This window comes from Rana temporaria, chromosome 1, assembly GCF_905171775.1.
Source record: "Rana temporaria chromosome 1, aRanTem1.1, whole genome shotgun sequence".
Lineage (NCBI taxonomy): Eukaryota > Metazoa > Chordata > Amphibia > Anura > Ranidae > Rana > Rana temporaria.
Genome location: NC_053489.1, coordinates 315183348 through 315204366, shown reverse-complemented (window position 1 = coordinate 315204366; position 21019 = coordinate 315183348). Strand labels below are relative to the sequence as shown.

Sequence of the window (21019 nt, the reverse complement as noted above, 5' to 3'; positions counted from 1 at the left end):
TATAACAAGTAGAAAGACTTTATCTGCTCACCATCAAAAGAAAATATCTGTGCAGTCTGCCAAATTCTTAACAGGAAACATTGTAACTAAGCTTCCTTCTTAGAGCAAACTTCTGTGTGTAAATGCAGGAAGTTTAACCACTTAAAGTCCAAATCTTTTTCTGACACTTGTTAAAGCGGGGGGTTCACCCAAAAAAATTTTTTTAACATTACATCCAGCATACTAAGGACATTTACTGTATGCAGGTCAATTTTTCTCCGTACATAACCGTTACATTGTCATTTTGTCCAGGGCTTCTGGGTTCTGATGACTGCGGGACTGGGCGTTCCTATCATTGGATTACATGATTGACGGCTTGTAAAACGGTTCCCCTGTCGCACAACGGGCGTCACCAGATTTCCGGAAATAGCCGAGCTGCGAGTCGGCACTATACGGCGCCTGCGCCCGCCATGTAGAGCTGACTGCGCAGGCACCGTATAGTGCCGATTCGCAGCTCGGCTATTTCCGGAAATCTGGTGACGCGCGTTGTGCGACAGGGGAACTGTTTCACAAGCCGTCAATCATGTAATCCAAGGATAGGAATGCCCAGTCCCGCAGTCATCAGAACCCGGAAGCCCTGGACAAAATCAGAATATAACGGATTCATTAGCAGCAGTGTAGTAAGCATATAGTCCAAAATAAACTTGGCGACTAGCCAGTGGTAACATGCACCAAGAACTCTCAGTGTGGCTGCACATACCGTATTTATTGGCGTATACCGCGCACTTTTTTGCCGATACCCGCTTTCCAGCGCCGAGTTTTAAATACTGCGCCGACATATACCGAGCGCAGTACTCGGGTATAGTCGGCCAGTCTCGGCTCCTTCCGCGCTCACGTCCTGAACATACAGGACGTGAGCGCGAGTGTTGCCGAGCCTGCACCGACAATACACGAGTGTACTGCGCTCTGTATTTGTCGGCGCAGTATTCAAACTCGCCGCGGGAAACGAGCGGGGAGGACGCCGCAGACGGACGCCGGACCCGACGAAGAGGACACCCGAAGCCCGCAGCCGGACCCGGCGAGGCCGCCGATGGACGCTGCGCAAGACACCAAAACTGTAAGTACAAAAAAACTTTTTCCACAGGATTGGGGGCCACTTTAGGGGTGCGCAGTATACGCGGGAGCGCGTTATACTGCCATAAATACGGTACATTTATGTTTTTGTTTTTTTTTCTTGCAGTTCGTGTGTGTGTGTGTGTGTGTGTGTGTATATGTATATGTATATGTATATATATATGTATATATGTATATATATATATATATATATATATATATATATATATATATATATATATATATATATATATATATATATATATATATATATATATATATATATATATATATATATATATATATATACAGGTCGTTCTCCAAAAATTAGCATATTGTGATAAAGTTCATTATTTTCTGTAATGTACTGATAAACATTAGACTTTCATATATTTTAGATTCATTACACACAACTGAAGTAGTTCAAGCCTTTTATTGTTTTAATATTGATGATTTTGGCATACAGCTCGTGAAAACCCAAAATTCCTATCTCAAAAAATTTGCATATTTCATCCGACCAATGAAAGAAAAGTGTTTTTAATAAAAAAAAAGTCAACCTTCAAATAATTTATGTTCAGTTATGCACTCAATACTTGGTCGGGAATCCTTTTGGAGGCCCAGGATGCTTCGGTATCGGCCTTAAGCTCATCCAGAGTGTTGGGTCTTGCGTCTCTCAACTTTCTCTTCCCAATATCCCACAGATTCTCTATGGGGTTCAGGTCAGGAGAGTTGGCAGGCCAATTGAGCACAGTAATACCATGGTCAGTAAACCATTTACCAGTGGTTTTGGCACTGTGAGCAGATGCCAGGTCGTGCTGAAAAATGAAATCTTCATCTCCATAAAGCTTTTCAGCAGATGGAAGCATGAAGTGCTCCAAAATCTCCTGATAGCTAGCTGCATTCACCCTGCCCTTGATAAAACACAGTGGACCAACACCAGCAGCTGACATGGCACCCCAGACCATCACTGACTGTGGGTACTTGACACTGGACTTCAGGCATTTTGGCATTTCCCTCTCCCCAGTCTTCCTCCAGACTCTGGCACCTTGATTACCGAATGACATGCAAAATTTGCTTTCATCCGAAAAAAAGTACTTTGGACCACTGAGCAACAGTCCAGTGTTGCTTCTCTGTAGCCAAGGACAGGCGCTTCTGCCGCTGTTTCTGGTTCAAAAGTGGCTTGACCTGGGGAATGCGGCACCTGTAGCCCACTTCCTGCACACGCCTGTACACTGTGGCTCTGGATGTTTCTACTCCAGACTCAGTCCACTGCTTCCGCAGGTCCCCCAAGGTCTGGAATCGGTCCTTCTCCACAATCTTCCTCAGGGTCCGGTTACCTCTTCTTGTTGTGCAGCGTTTTCTGCCACACCTTTTCCTTCCCACAGACTTCCCACTGAGGTGCCTTGATGCAGCACTCTGGGAACAGCCTATTCGTTCAGAAATTTCTTTCTGTGTCTTACCCTCTTGCTTGAGGGTGTCAATGATGGCCTTCAGGTCAGCAGTCAGGTCGGCAGTCTTACCCATGATTGCGGTTTGGAGTAATGAACCAGGCTGGGAGTTTTTAAAAGCCTCAGGAATCTTTTGCAGGTGTTTAGAGTTAATTAGTTGATTCAGATGATTAGGTTAAGAGCTCGTTTAGAGAACCTTTTCATGATATGCTAATTTTTTGAGATAGGAATTTTGGGTTTTCATGAGCTGTATGCCAAAATCATCAATATTAAAACAATAAAAGGCTTGAACTACTTCAGTTGTGTGTAAAGAATCTAAAATATATGAAAGTCTAATGTTTATCAGTACATTACAGAAAATAATGAACTTTATCACAATATGCAAATTTCTCTCTCTCTCTCTCTCTCTCTCTCTCTCTCTCTCTCTCTCTCTCTCTCTCTCTCTCTCTCTCTCTCTCTCTCTCTCTCTCTCTCTCTCTCTCTCTCTCTCTCTCTCTCTCTCTCTCTCTCTCTCTCTCTCTCTCTCTCTCTCTCTCTCTCTCTCTCTCTCTCTCTCTCTCTCTCATTTGTATGTGCAGTCTGTTGAAGGAAAACTTGCTTATTTGCTCTAGCGAGGCAGCTTTAACGCTATAAAGCTCCCAACCAGCTCGATCTAATGCTGCGTCTGTCCTCCACTGGCTCTCTGCTCTGCCCCTCCCACGCTCACTGGAATGCTGAGCTGTGCCGGGGTGAGAGGGGCTTGATCAGTCTCCCAGCGAATAGCTGATAGGCTGAGCCCGCTGCCAGTTTAGGCATCTGGGTGGATTCCAACTGTAAAGTCTGGATCAATTCAGAGCCTGAACCAACTGAGCTAAAATCGACCGACAGTTGGTTATACTTTCCCTTTTTAATTGTTGTTAAACAGGGAATTGACATTCAGCAATTATTACATTGTATTTTCGTAACTGGAGTTTAACTCTGGTCCTAATATAGATCTTTGCGGTCAGTTTCTTCAAGTCCATTCAGCTTTTATCCTGTTTAGAGCCCTGATGGTTTGGCTCCAGAAAACTTGCAGTAGATGTATTTATCTGACTTTTATTTGCCAATAATTAAAATTGCATTTGGTCTGTTGCTCCTTTTTTTTTTTCAAAGAAATTACCTGACTTGCGTTTTACATTTTTTCATAAATAACTTTACTTTTTTTTTGTTTGAAAAACATGTCATACCTCCACTGTGCAGTTTGTTTTTGCACTGAGTGCCCCCTATCCTCTTTCTGGGGTCCCCTGACGGTGCTGGTAGCTCCTCCCCACATCGAGTGCCCACGTTGGAGAAGGCTCTGCGGTGCAGCGTTTGGCGTCCCAGCAGTGGGCGTCGCTTCGATTTTGCATGAGAGTGCTGGGTCTGATGGTGGCCTCTTTCGAGGCAGTGCCGTATGCCCAATTTCACACGAGTGTTGCAAAAAAAGATTCTGTCACGTTGGGACAAGCTGCCTTCATCTTTGGATTACCAGATTTAGGTGAGTCGACTGGTCAAGTCATCCCTGGTGTGGTGGCTGACATCTCTGGTACTTCGGACAGGCAAGTCGTTTCTGCCGTGCCATTGGACAGTGGTCACAACGGATGCCAGCCTCTCCGGCTGGGGGGATGTCTGGGGTGTCCAGTCAGCCCAGAGGTGCTGGACTCGGGAGGAGTCCTGCCTACCAATCAATGTACTGGAGCTCCGAGCGATCAAGTTGTGTCTCTCCAAGTGGTCTCTGGGTCTACAGGACCGACCGGTCAGGATCCAGTCTAACAACGCCACGGCCATGGTGTACGTCAATCATCAGGGGGGCACACGGAGCTCGGCTGCAGCGATGGAAGTCGCGCACATCCTCCAGTGGGCCGAAAGGTACGTTTCGACTCTGTCGGCCGTGTACATTCCGGGGGTGCTGAACTGGCAAGCCGACTACCTAAGTCGCCAAACGCTAGACCAAGGAGAATGGTCACTACACCCGGAGGGGTTTCAGAGCCTGTGCCAAAAATAGGGCACTCCAGACGTGGACCTTCTGGCGTCCCGTCTCAATCGGAAGGTGTCACGGTTCGTGGCCAGGTCAAGGGATCCGTGGGTGGACGCTTTGGATGCGTTGGTGGCACCATGGGATCACTATCGCCTAATCGACGCCTTCCCTACTCTGAAGCTTCTTCCTCGCCTGCTGCGCAGAGTGGAAGCCGAGGGGATACCAACAATCCTGATCGCTCCGGATTGGCCGCGCCGTCCCTGGTACGCGGGCCTGGTGCGTCTGGTGGCAGATATCCCTTGGCGTCTACACCTAAAAGATCTGTCGCAGGGTCCGATCTTTCACCCTGCTTTACAGTCGCTGGCTTTAACGGCGTGGCTGTTGAGAGCCAGGTGCTGAAGGATCGAGGCCTGTCAGGCTCGGCTGTCTCTACCATGCTGCGAGCACGGAAGTCTACTTCATGGAAGATTTACCATCGTACGTGGAAGGCCTACATCTCCATGTGTGAGTAGATGAAATGGCACCCCCGTACATACGTGATGTCCCGGATTCTGCTGTTCTTACAGCGTGGAGTGGATCAGGCTCTCGCCTTAAGTACGGTTAAGAGTCAGATTTCGGCTCTAGCTTTTTACCTTTAGCGACCCTTGGCGGCGCACTCCCTGGTGCGTACGTTTGTGCAGGGGGTTCGGCATGTGGCCCCTCCTGTGCGCCCTCCACTGCCTCCATGGGACTTGAATTTAGTCCTTTCGGTGCTTCAAGAGGCTCCGTTTGAGGACATTCGGAAGATTCCCTTGTTGACTCTGTCCCAGAAAGTGTTTTTTCTGGTGGCAATTACCTCGGTCAGATGGGTATCTGAACTGGCGGCCTTGTCCTGCAAGGCTTCTTACTTGGTCATCCATAAGGATAAGGTGGTGCTGCGGCCGCAGCCGTCATTCCTTCCGAAGGTTGTTTCGGCTTTTCACATTAATGAGGACATTGTTTTGCCATCCTTATGTCCTCGGCCAAAAAAAACAGAAGGAGGCCACTTTGCATTCCTTGGACGTGGTTCGGGCCCTACGGGTGTACTTGTCTGCTATGGTTCCGTTTCGGAAGTCGGACTCACTGTTCGTGTCAGGAACTGGTCCTAAGAAAGGTCTGGCGGTCTCGTCGGCCACCATTTCTAGGTGGATCAGACAGGTCGTGCTCCAGGCTTATGCCCTAAACGGGCGGGCGCCTCCCTTCCAGGTTACGGCGCATTCAACCAGGGCGATTGGTGCCTCCTTGGGCTTTCCGCCATGAAGCGTCTGTGTTACAGGTGTGTAAGGCAGCGACCTGGTTGTCAATGCACACATTTTTAATGTTTTTTTCAAGGTGGATGTGAGTGCATCTTCGGATGCCTCCTTTGGCCGCAAGGTTTTACAGGCGGCAGTTTAAGGTTGAAGCTCCTCCGTTGAACTCTGGTTTGTTTGGGGTGAAGCTTGGTTTGCGTTTTTTTTTTTTCTGTTTTTTTTTTTTTTTTTTTCCACCCCTCGAAATTTTTTGACACTGCTTGGGGACATCCCTAAGGTCAATGCTGCTGTGTCCGTCCATGAACGGAAGAGAAAATAGGATTTTTGTACTCGCCGTAAAATCTATTTCTGTGAGTTATGGACGGACACAGCACCCACCCCTCCTTTGTTTGTACTGCTTGTTTACAAACTGAGGCTGCATGTGCAGAGTGGGATGTACCCGGGGGACCCGCTGTACTGAAAGTGTTAACACTTAAAGTGCTATTTTTCTGCCTAAGTCTCTCCTGAAAGGAAGGTATATAACCCGAAGGTCAATGCTCACCGTAAAATCCATTTCTCCGAGTTCATGGACGGACCGTCCATGAACTCGGAGAAATGGATTTTACGGTGAGTGCAAAAATCCTATTTTTCACCTTAATGCACTGGATGCATTAAGGTGAAAAAAACATGGAGGTTTACAACCCCTTTTTAACCCTGGTCCACATTGATGCTACTTTGAAATCATGCTACTTCACTTGAAGTAACACGATTTCAAAGTGGCAAGATAAGATTGATTTCAGGTGCTATTTGATGGACATCGGTGTGGCTTCATGCACAGATGTCTAATGAAGTCACACCTGAAATCGGCAAAAGTAGTGCGGGAACTACTTTTGCAAATCGGTGTGGTGTCGCACCGATTGGAACAGTGCCATTGCCTCCAATAGGCTGCGACTTGTCATACGATCTCTCAGATCGCATGACAAAGCGCTCCAATGTGAACCTAGGCTTTAAAGTAATTTGTATTGTCATGTTTTCATCTGATGGCTCTTTATTTTAGTGTTGTTTTTTTTTTTTTTTTACTTGGTAGTAACGGTGTACAAATACTATATTAACTGGTGCTTTCTTGCCTGCTTGTCTTCATATTTATATTGGATAGTTGTTTTATACATTTTTTCGTATTGGTCTGTTTTTATATCCATTTTCTTATTTTTCTTTTGTTACATTTATAACAGCAAATTAGTCAACACCAGGAGCAGTTCATCCAGATGTTAAATGATCCAATCCCAGAATCTGGAAGTCAGGGAGAAGGAGTTGGCGGAGGAGGTGGCGGCGGAGGAGGAGGAAGGGGAGTGGGAGTGGCAGCTGAAGCTGGAAGTGGTCATATGAACTATATTCAAGTGACACCTCAGGAAAAGGAAGCTATTGAAAGGGTATGTACTTGTTAACATGCACAAAAACTGGATCAGCTGTGCATGGCAAACTATTAGCTTCTGTCTGCAGCTTATTCAATTAAGCTTTGAAAATGAAAGTTAGATCTCTGCATTTTGACAGTAAAATTAAATTCAAAGTGTTTCTTAACCATCTCAATACTGCACATTTTCGCTGCCTAGATCAATTTTGTGATTTTAGTTCTGTCAACTATGTATGACAATTACCCCGTCACACTGTGCCCAATTTTTTATTATATTTTTGCTCACAAACCGTTTTACTGTACTTAGAATTACACCTTAAAATTCATTCTACTACTTGAGTATGGCAATACCACATTTGAAACTGTCACTGTCTGGACTTGATTATGTACAGGACATTGTATCTTGTATATCACACAAATCAAACAATTGTGTCAAAGCCATTGTACTCTAATGGTCATCTCCTATACACATGGTCAGGGAATGTAGTGAAGTGTGTAGTGTAGTGTAGTGTCACTTATAGCCATCTCAATTCCTATAAGCCAAGCTTATGGCCAATATGACTGGTGTGGCTGTGTTCAGGTACATAGTGACTGGTAGTGGCGGTGATCAGGGACCCTGCGACTGGTGGTGGCAGTGACTGGCACTGGCCTTGTACTGCTGTAGTGGTGATATTGGAGCTGCCAGCTATTGTACATGTTTACAGCCACAGCGGTACAATGTCATCATAGTGAATCTTTACTTGTTCCGGTGACTACAAAAAAGCGTCTGTAAAAAATGTGTGTCCTTCACAAACTAGCCTTGCTATTTATGTACATTGACTGATAAGTGGTTAACCACTTCAATTAGAGGTCGACCGATATGGGTTTTTCTCTGGCCGATGCCATTTGTAAATCGGGGCGGCCGATATGTGTTGCCGATTTTTGCGGCCGATATTTTAGGCCGATTTTTTTTTTTTTTTTCTTCTTTCCTTCATCTCTAAAAACCTAGGGTGGAGGGGTTGGGAGGAGATAATTGTTTAGGATGGAGAGGTGGGGTGCAGCCTATCAGTATCCATTAGTGCCCACCAGTGCAACCTCATCAGTAGCCACCAGTGGAGCATATCAATGTCCATAAGTTCCACATCAGTGCCCAACAGTGCCACCTCATTGAAGTCTATCAGTGCCACCTCATTGGTGCCCACCAGTGCATCACCTCATCATTGCCTCACATCAGTGCCCACCAGTACAGCCCAATGTCATTCACTGCCACCTCATTAATGCCCACCAGTGGAGCGCTCCAGGCTCCATTCCATCTCCTAGCCTAGCACAAGAAAGCTCCATTCGTCCCTGGCCCTGACATGCTGCCCTGCCTGCAGAGCGGGCCGGTAACAGCCAATCGGCGGCCACCACTGCTGATATCCTTCACTCTGGGGGAAAAAAACGTCCCCTGATGTGCTGCGCGCCCTGCCTACAAACCCCAGAATGCGGTAACTGCCGGCCCGCGCTGCATTCTGGGGTTTGTAGGCAGGAGGGCGCGCAGTACGTCGGACGTTTTTTTTTTTTTTACAGTGGAGGATGTCGGCGGCCGCCGATTGGCTGTTACCGGCCCGCTGGTTGGCTGCTAACTTCCTGAACTAAAAAAAAAAAAAGTCAGCAGATAGCAGGCAGGCGGAAGAATTCCACCCAGCACACCCCTACCTCAGATCCCAGACAATCGGCATATTTTTCATAATAATCGGCCGATGCCGATATCTTTAAAAAGGCAAAATATCGGCCGACCGCCGATATATCGGTCGACCTCTAACTTCAATACTGGGTACCCCCCTTCCTGCCCAGGCCAATTTTTCAGTATTTCAGCGCTATCGCAATTTGACAACTGCACAGTCATGCAACACTATACCCATATGATTTTTGGGTAATTGTTTTCACAAATGGCTTTATTCTGGTGTTTTTTAAAGCGGGGTTCCGTGCATACCTTTTTTTTTTTTTTTTTTTTTGTTTTTTTTTTTTTTTTTTGCAAGCAAAAAATAATCACATTAAATAGTCCCTAAAACATATAAATTGCCCCCCAATTGTTCCAGCAATCATTGCAAACACTTTGTTATATCCTCCAGCTCATGTTGTGGCCGTATCCATCATATGTGTGAGCATGTGAAGCTCGGTTCCTTTTTCTTCCTGGTTTTCAGGGAGAGGTGCATGCTGGGCGATTTTTAGGCGCAGTAATGCCCAGAGACTCCTGGGAAATGAATGTCATCATTTCCCAGGAGGCAATGGGGTCTTAAGACAGGAAGTTGAACCACCTAGGACCAGAAACTAGGCAAATGGAAGTGAGTAAAACATTTTTTTTTTTTTTTTTTTTTACATTAAAGACGAGCTGTTAATAGAAAGTTCATCTTTTGGGTGGCACTCCGCTTTAATCGCTGCTAGGTTTCTTTATTTGTTTTGCTTAATAAAAGACCAAAAATTTTGGGGGGGGGGGATTTTTTTTTTTCATTTCTGTTTTAAAATTTTGCAAGTAAAAAAATCTCTTCTGTTCATGGACGGACACGGCAGCATCTTGACCTTAGGGTATTATCCTCCTAAGAGATTGACTAGGCAGAAAAACAGCATGTTAAGTGTTAAACACATCACACAGTACAGTATCTCCCAGGGGGCGGTTCCCCCGGGTACATCCCTGTTTCTCTGCATATGCATCCTCAGTTTTTTCTTCTTCTGCCTAACACAGGAGAATGACATGGCTCCCTGTGGGCCCATGTGGCCTGGGGATTTTTTGCGATGTTCTTGCTTTTTTTTCTTAATTTTCATTTCTGCATTTTTGGATCCTGAGATCTACAATCAACTGCCGACTGGGTGACAGGTTGCATCCTCGATCCTTGTAGTCCCCCCAGTTCGGCCATCGAGCATGTGCCGGCCTTTTAGCTACGCGCTGGGCCGTCCACGACATGCCCCGTTGCTCCAGGGGTGGGCGTGAGCTATACGCTCCAGAGCACACACATTACCTGGCTCTGTTGTGTCGGTGTGCCGGGCTGACAGCCATGCCGTAAACCGTGCAGATGTTGGTTCTGTCTGGGATGCCTCCAGCCAGTCGTCGCAGGACGGGTAAGTAGCAGTCCCCTTGCTTTGGCAGGGTGGTGCGGCTGGGAAATCCTGGGGAGGTCGATTGAGGGTCCGCCCTGCTTTCCTCTCTCCCTTCCCCTCCTTCCCTATATTCTGGGACGGCCGTGAGGTGGGGGGTCCGCCTGGGGGGGCTTCCATCCTGGGGCTGGCTGTGTCTGCTCTCCGGGGGGGGTGGTGTCGTTTGCTGTGTGTGTGGGAGGGGGTCCCAGGTGTTTGCTGCTGTGTGCTGTTGTTTTTTGGTGTATCATTGCGGCCGGCATTTTGGCTGCCCCGGGCGCTTTTATTGGAGTTCGGCGGCCATTTTCTTGAAGCCTGCATGGTCGGCGGCCATTTTGGATAGGAGTCTAATGGCTAAAATAACGGCGCAAACGGCTCCAGCACACTTCCTGAGGGACAGAACGGCACAGGGCAGCACTCTAGGAGGCAGACAGCGGCGGTAAAGGCCTGGTCGGGTGGTGAGTCGTCAGTCGCGTTGGGACAAGCGCCCTGCGCCTCTGGATTACCAAATCCCGGTGAGTCGCCTGGTCAGGTCCTCCCTAGTGTGGTGGCTGACGTCTCTGGTTCTTCGGGCCGGAAAGTCGTTCCTCCTGTGTCATTGAACAGTGGTCACGACGGACGCCAGTCTCACCGGCTGGGGGGAGTGTGGGGTGTTCAGTCGGCCCAGGGGACTGCCGATCAATGTCCTGGAACTCCGGGCAATCAGGCTGTTCCTCTCCAAGTGGTCTCAGCCTACAGGGCCGTCCGGTCATGGTTCAGTCGGACAACGCCACGGCTGTGGCCTATGTCGATCATCAGGGGGGCACAAGGAGCTCGGCTGCGGAGGCGGAAGTTCCTCACATCCTCCGGTGGGCCGAGCAGAACGTTCCGGCTCTTTCGGCCGTGTACATTCCGGGTATACAGAACTGGCAGGCGGACTACATAAGTCGCCAAACGCTAGACCAAGGAGAATGGTCGCTACACCCGGACGTGTTTCAGAGAATGTGTCTGAAATGGGGCACTCTGGATGTGGATCTCCTGCCATCACGACTCAATCGCAAGGTGTCGCGGTTCATGGGCAGACGCGTTGGTGGCACCGCGGGGTCACGATCGCCTAATATATGCCTTTCCTCCTCCTGAAGCTTCTTCCTCAGCTGCTCTGCAGAGTGGAAGCCGAGGGGATACCGATGATCCCTATTGGCTCCGGATTGCCCTCTCCTTCTCTGGTACGCGGATCTGGTGCGTCTGGTGGCAGATGTTCCGTGGCGACTGCCACTGCGAGAGGACCTTCTGTCGCAGGGTCATATCTTTCATCCTGCTTTACAGTCGTTGGCTTTAACGGTGTGGCTATTGAAAGCCAGGTGCTGAGGGACCGAGGTCTGTCGAATTCGGTGATCTCTACCATGCCAAGGGCGCGGAAGCCTACTTCCCGGAAGATTTATCATTGTACGTGAAAGGCTTGCATCTCTGTGTGAAGAGATGAAATGGCACCCCCGTGCATACGTGATGTCCCGGATTCTGCTGTTCTTATAGCGTGGCGTGGACCAGGCACTCGCCTTAAGTATGATTTAAGGGGCAGATTTTGGCCTTGGCTGTTTTCTTTCAGCGACCCTTGGCGGCGCACTACCTGGTGCGTACGTTTGTGCAGGGGGTTCGGCATGTGGCCCCTCCGGTACGTCCTTCACTGCCTCCGTGGGACTTGAATTTTAGTTCTCTGTGCTTCAGAAGCCTCCGTTTGAGAACATTGGGGAGATCCCTTTATTGACTCTTTCCCAGAAGGTGTTTTTTCTGGTGGCAATTACATCGGTCAGGCGGGTTTCTGAATTGGCGGCTTTTTTTCTTGGAAGGCTTCCTATTTGGTCATCCACAGGGATAAGGTGGTGCTGCGTCCGCAGCCGTCATTCCTTCCTAAGGTTGTTTCGGCCTTTCACATTAATGAGGACATTGTTCTCCCATCCTTGTGTCCTCGGCCGGCGAACCCAAGTGAGGCTGCGCTGCATTCCTTGGATGTGGTTCGAGCCCTACGGGTGTACCTGTCTGCTACGGCTCTGTTCCGGAGGTCGGATTCACTGTTCGTGTCGGTGACTGGTCCGAAGAAGGGTCTGTCGGCCACCATTTCTAGGTAGATCAGGCAGGTTGTGCTTCAGGCCTATGCTGTAAAGGGGCGGGCGCCCCCCTTCCCAGTTACGGCGCATTCGACCAGGGCAATTTGTGCCTCTTGGGCTTTCCGCTATGAGGCGTCTGTTTTACAGGTGTGTAAGGCAGCGACTTGGTCGTCGGTCCACACCTTCTCGAAGTTTTACAAGGTGGATGTGAGTGCATCTTCAGATGCCTCCTTCGGCCGCAAGGTTTTGCAGACGGCTGTTTTAAGGTTGCAGCTCCTTTGTTGGAGAGCTCTGTTTTTGACACTGCTTGGGGATGTCCCTAAGGTCAAGATGATGCTGTGTCCATCCATGAACGGAAGAGAAAATAGGATTTTTGTACTCACCGTAAAATCCATTTCTCTGAGTTCATGGACGGACACAGTACCCACCCCTCCTTTGTACGGCTTGTTGACGAACTGAGGCTGCATATGCAGAGAAAGGGGGATGTACCCAGGGGAACCGCCCCCTGGAAGGTACTGTACTGTGTGATGTGTTTAACACTTAACATGCTGTTTTTCTGCCTAGTCAATCTCCTAAAAGGACGATCATACCCTAAGGTCAAGATGCTGCTGTGTCCGTCCATTAACTCAGAGAAATGGATTTTGCGGTGAGTACAAAAATCCTATTTCTTCATAAATATAGGCTAAACTGTATTCTGCTACATTTCTTTGGTAAAAATAACCCAAATACTTTGTGTGTGTGTGTAATATGAAAATTAGTGGAACCTCGGATTGCGAGTAACATGGTTCACAAGCATTTCACAATACGAGCACTGCATTTCCTAAAGTCCTAACTCGGTTTGCGAGTGTTGTCACGCAAAAGGAGCAGGATTCAGGCCAAAGCCGTGTGCAGTATCGCGTTTGGCCTGAGGTGGGGGGGGGCGCCGGAGCCAAACTGCCGGAAAGGCCCAAGGACAGTTTGGCTGACTTCGGCAAACCTTGGAAAGGCTCGTGAACGGAGTCTTTCCGAGGTTTGCCGAGGTCAGCCGAACTGTCCTCTGGCATTTCCGGCCGTTTCCAAGGCTCTCCGGCACCCCCTGCCTCTGGCCTTATGTGGTATTGCATGCCATTGACGTCAATGCAGGACCATTTTATTTTTGTTTCCATTTGACTAAAATGGGTAAACTTGCTTTGATATGCGAGTACTTTTGGATTACGAGCATTCGCCTGGAGCGAATTCTCGTAATCCAAGGTTCCACTGTATTTATCATTTTATTTTTTTTTCTAAAAATTTATAAATGCTGATGTACTATCTCAATTCTTGAGGCCTGAAAATGCCAGGACAGTACAAATATCCCCCCTTTTTGTACAGAACAGTGTGGTTTTGTAACTGGTGTTGCAGTGATCAGGGACACCGGTGACAGTGTTGTGTGTTGTTTTTTTTTTTTTCCACACAACAGGTGAGGCCTGATTCGCCAGTGCGATATCGCATGTGATGTCTGTGTGATGCAATTTCAGCCATACAGATAATAGTATGGTTGAATTTGCATCGCATTCGGACCAACCTCTCACATGACCCTTTTTTTGGTTTACTCCAGAATCGGATCACATAGGTTTTCACACCCATGCGTTCCGATTTATGTCCGAACTGACAGTTTGCACTGCGATATGCAAACTGATTTGGGGGTGTTATTTACTTTCTATTGACACTCGCAGCAGTGTGAACTGCTTTGCAAGTCAGGTGCAACACGGGAACCCGCAGTGGATTTGCAGGGTTCCTGCATCGTCTAAGGGCTCTTTCATACGGGCGGAAATACATCCGATTTCCCCCCCCCCATAGGGGAGAGACTGGAGAAAAATCATCCGCCGGCTCAGTGGGGATCAACGGAGCGATCCCCGCTGAGCAGCGGAGGTTCACGGGGCGGATCATTACTGATCCGCCCCGTGTGAAAGGGCCCTTACTGTTATAAGCAACCATTTTTACTAAATGAAATTGATTCAGTGTGTGTTTGTTGTGATAAGCATTGATTTGCCACAGCTAATCGCATGTTACTTTTTTTTCTTTTTATTTCTTTGGAGTGCGGCTGTCCAGAACTTCCTGTTTTATTACAAAGCTCAGTTACTCTTAAACTGTAACTTATATTGTATATGGAAATTAAGCCATAACTAAACGCAAGTTCAAAAACTGCAATCCTGAAGATGGATGATTAAAGTGGGTGTAAACCCACTTAAAAAAAAAAACACCTGCAAGACACAGGCATAATGAGCTAGTATGCATTGCATACTAGCTTATTATGTAATACCTCAGAATTGAAGCCCCTGCAGCCATCCTCGTACACCGCTCAACGTTGGACATCTCTCCCGGGGGTTACTTCCGGGTATCGCGGCTCCATCGCGGTGATTTGGCTGGAGCCACGATGACGGCACGGCCTCCTTTAGGAACGGCACGATCGCTGTTTCTAAAGTGCGCCTGCACCGATGTCTACCCGTCATTGTAAATATATCCTAAATTGTGGAGGTTTAGGAGATATTTTGAGCACCTACAGGTAAACCTTAATTTAGGCTTGCCTGTAAGTAAGTGGTTGTAAAGTGTTTACAACCACTTTAATGTGTTCAGTCTTGTAGAATGTGGTTTTTGTTGGTACATTTTGATATATTCTTTACTACATTGTATAACTTGCTAACAATGCTTTGTACCCTTTTTTTTTTTTGTTTGTTTTTTTGCAGCTAAAAGCACTAGGATTTCCTGAGGGACTGGTGATACAGGCATATTTTGCATGTGAGAAGAATGAAAACCTGGCTGCCAATTTTCTCCTACAGCAGAACTTTGATGAGGATTGAAAAAAGACTATTTTTTATCTCACTTCACACCAGTGCATTACACTAACTTTGCTCACTGGATTTATTGGGATGATTTGGGCTCATATCCACAATATTTGGTGTACAATAGTCGAGGGTGGGGTGGGTTAGGGAAATATTGGAAAAAGCTAGAATATAATGCATACATCTGCTATAATTGAGCAGTTGCAGCAATCCATGTGTGCTATGGGAAAGATTATTAAAGACAAAAATTTGAAAATATAGCTTCTGCAAGCATTTTCCCCTCTGAATACCATCTGCTAATTTACATATATTTTATTTTTTCACTAGTATATTTAGATCCAGAAAATTAGTGTAATGCCCTGCCTCTTGTTTTCTTTCTGACATATACCTTGGTATTGAAAAAAAACAAAACTGGTGCTATTGGAGGTATTTGTAATTCACAGTAGCACCAGCTTGTTACCTTGTAAGACTTTAGGGCTTTAAGGAAGACTTATGAAATGTAAATGCCAAACTATAGATAGCTGATCATTTGCCTGAAGTTAGTGCACAGAACACCTTTTGTGGCAAATGCTGTGAAAATGGGTTCAGAAGCACTTTCTTCCAATAAATCTTTACTGATATTTAAGTAAATCCCTGATCATTGGTTGTGAAGTAGCCACTTTCTGTTCTGGCTGACAAAACAGTATGTTTTTGTTTTTTTCCTTACCGTTAATTGAAATGGATAGCTTTCTAATTGCTCATTCTCTTCAATTTTTACATTGCAGTAAAGGTTTTAAAACAACTGTTGCATGTTTTTTAGTTTTGATGGAGCCCACTTGCTGTGTTTAAGAAGTAACATATTTTTTTTTTCCAGTGATTACTTAATTTCCATGTCAGATGACATTGTGCAACAACTGTTTACTGCCAGCCCATTTACCCCTATACTTCTCCTGAATGAACACCTATACCAACCAGACCCATATCAATACAAGCTGCTTAATGTGAGAAGCTGGCAGAAGGGTTTTTGCACCGTTTTAATTTTCATCCCCCCTGTAGCAAAATATTCAATAAGAGTTACTCTGCTGTAAAGCTGGCATGACAGAGCTTGAGAGGTCAACCCATCCTCTGTTATTTTTAAAGAGGGCATGGCATATAATTGAACTGTTAGGACTATTTGTGTATGTACCACTTATATACTTTGGATGAATGGACAGATGGACAATCGGCAAAAAGGAAAAGAAAAAAAAAAACATAAAAATATGCACAACATTAAAGGTTCTCCTTGTACAGTGTGTGGGTAAAATTATTTGCTGTTCTATCTGATTTCTGTATGCTTTGTATGATGGAATGGACTGATGTCTGTCAAAATAAGAGCTTGCTGTTGACAGCTAGGCAAATTTACGTTTTGATGGTGGCTGTAGTGTGGTGTTTTTTTGTTTTTTTTTTGACAAATCTTCACTCAGATCTTATAAAAATGATCTTTGTATAAACTGTGTTTGACCTGTTCAGAATAGGAAAGAGCTGCTAAACCACTTGATTGTTACAGTAGGTAGTTTTTTTTTTTTAATCTGTGGGGCCCCATGTCCCTCTGTGCAATGTCCTAAAGTGTAGTGTGTTTGCTTTATTGTGCATTGCATTGAGACCTTCATTTGAATGGGCTCTTTAACACACCCGAATGTACAAAAAAACATGCATGCCTGCCCCCCCCCCCCCTCCTTTTTTTGTGCAATTCACTATAACAATTTTTGTATGGCTCGTGTTTCTAAAAGCTGAACAATAAGAAAACGGCTAAATATACTGTTGAAGTATATAAATAAAAATAGATTTACCTGCCAAAAATGTAATCATTCTGGTTACTGGGCTGCTTTCAAAATGACCCACAGATGCAGAGCAGTTTACCTGCAGTTTACCTGCAGGTTACCTGCACTGAGCCATAGACTTCTGTTTAACTGTGAGTTTGGTGAGCTTTCTGAAAGTGCACCAAACCTGCAGAATACAATAGAAGTCTATTGCAAAGTGCAGGAAAGCCAAAGGTGCACTGCATTGTAAACCGCAGCACATCAGAAAAAAAGAATAGTGGGTTGTGTCCGTCGGCCCGCGACCGGTTACCAAGTTGCTTAAGTGGCCCTCCATCTGCAAAAGGTTGGGCATCCCCTGGTCTAAAGAATTGAGCACCTCTTCACCAGACATAGTTCTGTGGGTGAAAATGCCTTTATTTTTGCCAAAGGAAAAAGAAAGGGGAGGAAAAAAGAGGGATAAATGCCTATGCGCTGCGTTTTTATTCCAGACTTGGGGTTGTAAATAACCAGAGTATTTAACTTCTATTGCATCATATCTATCTAAGTGAAAAGTAGTGCTGAGCTGTTGATAAAATTATATGCAAAAGTATAAAAATGCACAAGCATAAAAGCAATGATAATAGGTGCAAAATATTGTGCAAGTGGCAAACTATAAAAATGCACAAGCATAAAAGCAATGATAATGGGTGTAATTTGCAAACGAAATAACGTGCCAAACAATAGTGTCCAAATAAACCTCAAATGCTAAAGAGGTATGTGACACAATGTGAAAGAATCATGGAAAATACTTCAAATAGTACAAGCGCAAATAACATCTGCTCTGAAACGATCACATCTGCTGTGAAATATGTAAACAATCATGAAATGCAAAGGTGCATTAGGTAAACATGGTCAATTCCAAAGTGTGATGCAAAAATAAAAAGTCCAAAATGTGCCATCGCACATAAAAAGTGATGGCTTCTTCAGTGCCTTCTTGGGTGCAATTGGGCAGAGTGATGGCTCTTCAGTGCCTTCTGCTAAGGTAAATGGATGGCCCCTTACTCCACTGCTGTGAGGTTACAGCATATAAGAAAAGCTTGAGTGGATCCAGCCTGCCTGGTTGGTGCTTTGGGTAATCCCTGGAAGTGGGCAGTGGCTGTTATGTCCGTGGTGTAAGGGGTCTCTAGATGTCCTGCATATATGATAGCAGGGAAGGTAAAAGGATTTCCAGGATAGTGTAGTATGTTTTAACTACAATTGCATTTTTTTCATAAAAAGTATACAAGGTACTGGCATTCAAACCGTAAACAAAACGTGTATCCACGGGCTCCGAGCTCGCCTGCGTCACTTCCGGTTGCCTCTACGTCCCTACATGTATTGTCGGTGATCACGTGACTTCATCAGGGGATGAGTAATGGGCTTAGGAAGTGTCCTTATATTGTGAATGGAAATGCGTTTTCTTAAGGATATTTGTGCGGTGATGGGCGCAGCCATTTTGTTGGTGGTACAAAACAAAAGTTCACACTAATTTAAAATCTTCAGCTCTGTGTGAAAAAAGTATTAAAAAGCAAGACATGATTTGAGTGCAAACATATAATGGAATGCATGATGGGAAAGTTTAATAGCTACAACGATGAAGACATGTTGCTATATCGCAGATGCCGGAACTGAAGAAATAATAGTTTCTCGGTGTTGTAAAAACAATACTATCAAGTATGCATAAAACAATTATTAAAAAAATATATAATGGCTAAAAGCCTAGAGTAAATTGAAATAGGATAAATGAGATGCCATAAATATCTAAAAAGGAGGGTATTTTGCGAAATAATTTAAGTCTGCTACCGAAAATGACACGGGCGATAACAACCAAGTGACATATGAGGGAGAATAATATTGTGAAGGTCAAAGATAAAATGAGTATGGAGAATATATATATATATTTATATATATATATATATATATATATATATATATATATATATATATATTAGGGCTGTTACTGATCAAAAATGTTCTGTTTGATTAATCTTTTTTTTTTTTTTAATCGATTAATTATAACGCACATACAGATCCAACTATTTTTAGCTGATCTCCTTGCAGGCTGATTCCCAGTGCAGCTACCAACCACTGGAAAAATGGATAGCAGGATACAAAAAAACACACAAAGGCAGCACTCAATGGGAATAGCATTAAAACTTTTATAGTCTTCAAGTAGGTAACCAAATAAATATTGCACTGAAGATAAAAATCGATGTAGCTACATAAACTGTAAAAATGGTGTCTGTAATACCAAACGGTACCAAAAGCAGTCATAAAAACATGTAGCTAAGTATGATACGGGTATAAAAATGTGTACAACGATGCCACTGCTGAATCCCAGATGAGGAGAGGTTAACATCAGTCTGTCGGCATGTAGATGTCCCATGAAGGGAACTATCACAACTCCCAGTGGATGGTTGTAGAATCCCAGGTTGATAGAGGGAAGTGTAACAACCCTTGCGTGTGCCAGATAGTAAGGTCCCGCCGGCATGCAGATATGAAGGCACAGCAAAAGAGCCCTTCAGATGGACACGGCAAGCCCCGCCGGCAAGTCCGTGACGTTACTGGATCTCCGACGGAACTCCCTGAAGGCCCAGAAGCCGGCGGAGAGGTGAGTACCAATCAAAAGAATTTTAATCGATCAAAAAAATTAAAGATTAATCGATTAATTAAAAGTTAATTTGCACAGCCCTAATATATATAAAGTGGGGACAAAAATAAAATATATGCTAAAAGGCAAGATCTATGCTAAGAAACCGAAAAATCACTAAGGAAACAATTTAGATACTTTTGTACCTCTGGGCCTCAACGTAGACTTTGATCTAAAGTAAAGATCCATTTGGACTCTAGTTAACTCAATGTCCTCACTTTATGCCCACCCCTCCAATGTCTGGCGTAGAGTTTGATTCCCCCAAATTTTCAAATAGGTGGGATCTTTGTTGTGATGTAGTAAAAAGTGCTTGGAGACCTTGTGTTTATTGAAACCTTTCATTATATTCTGAACATTCTTTAATTCGGATCCTGAGAAGTCTCTTGGTACGCCCTACATACTGTAATCCACAGCTGCACTCCAGCATGTATACTGCCCCCTGTTTCAGCAAATGAACGCCTTGACGTCATATGAGTCTCCAGTGCTGGTTGAGGTAAAGTAAAAAAAAAATTCTCATTCGGGAAGAATGTAAAACCCTTGGTGGGTGGATCAAGAATGTTCTTTACTAATTTATCTTGGCGTGTTGGATGAAAGTACTTCTAATCGATTACTGGGAAATCCAATGTTCAAATGTAGAAGAGCGCTAGAACAAACAGTACATCTAGGCCTTAAAATAGATATTCTCAATAAAAAAGCAAAATACCTAACACCTGAATCTTGTCGCACACCAATTTTATACCCTATTCCCAAAATCCATAAAGATGGCACCAATCCACCCCCAATACCGATAGTTAATGGAATGGATTCCCTTACATCCAGGATGGGTGAATACATTGATTACTACTCAAAGAAACTTGGGCCTATTTAAGGGACACCAATTAGATGTTGCAAATCTTAGAAGAAATCCTGCCAACAGAAATGCCTTGGATCATGGCTACGGCTGATGTCTCTTCACTCTACACGGTCATTCCACATCATTTGGCACGTGAGGCTGTCAAATGGGGACACACTACCCTACCTTGCGTTGAAAGACATTTTTTAGTCAAAAGCTTAGATTTTTGTCTCAAAAATAATTATTTTTGGTATAATCGACATTACTATTTTCAGAAAATAGGAGTAGCAATGGGAGCAAAATTTGCTCCCAGCGTAGCGGGTCTATTTATGGCCTAGTGCAGGGGTAGTGAATTAAAATTCACGGGGGTCCGGTCGGAAAAAAATTCTTCCAGCGGAGGTCCGAATGTCATATTGGTGCTATGACGCCACATGATATCCTCCACTTCACAGCGCCCCCCCCACCACACACATGCACACACCTTTAAGACCCACACACCATCGAAATCGACATTAAAATCTCAAAATACATTTCTTTCATTTTTAGGCAGCACAGATCAGTTGCGGTGCATAGAAACAGAATGCATTTTG

At 45.0% G+C, this 21019-nt stretch overlaps 1 protein-coding gene across 2 annotated transcripts in view; it reads left to right on the top strand.

The window, feature by feature from the left end:
• Positions 1–16422, top strand: part of RAD23B (RAD23 homolog B, nucleotide excision repair protein) — a 51785-nt gene extending 35363 nt beyond the window's left edge. For both annotated transcript variants that reach the window (XM_040359117.1, XM_040359127.1), the window contains exons 9-10: positions 6995–7192; positions 15056–16422. In XM_040359117.1, the coding sequence (XP_040215051.1) occupies positions 6995–7192; positions 15056–15169 (312 nt within the window). In that variant the 3' untranslated portion in view covers positions 15170–16422. The remainder of the gene's footprint in view (positions 1–6994; positions 7193–15055) is intronic.
• Positions 16423–21019: the final 4597 nt, after the last annotated feature.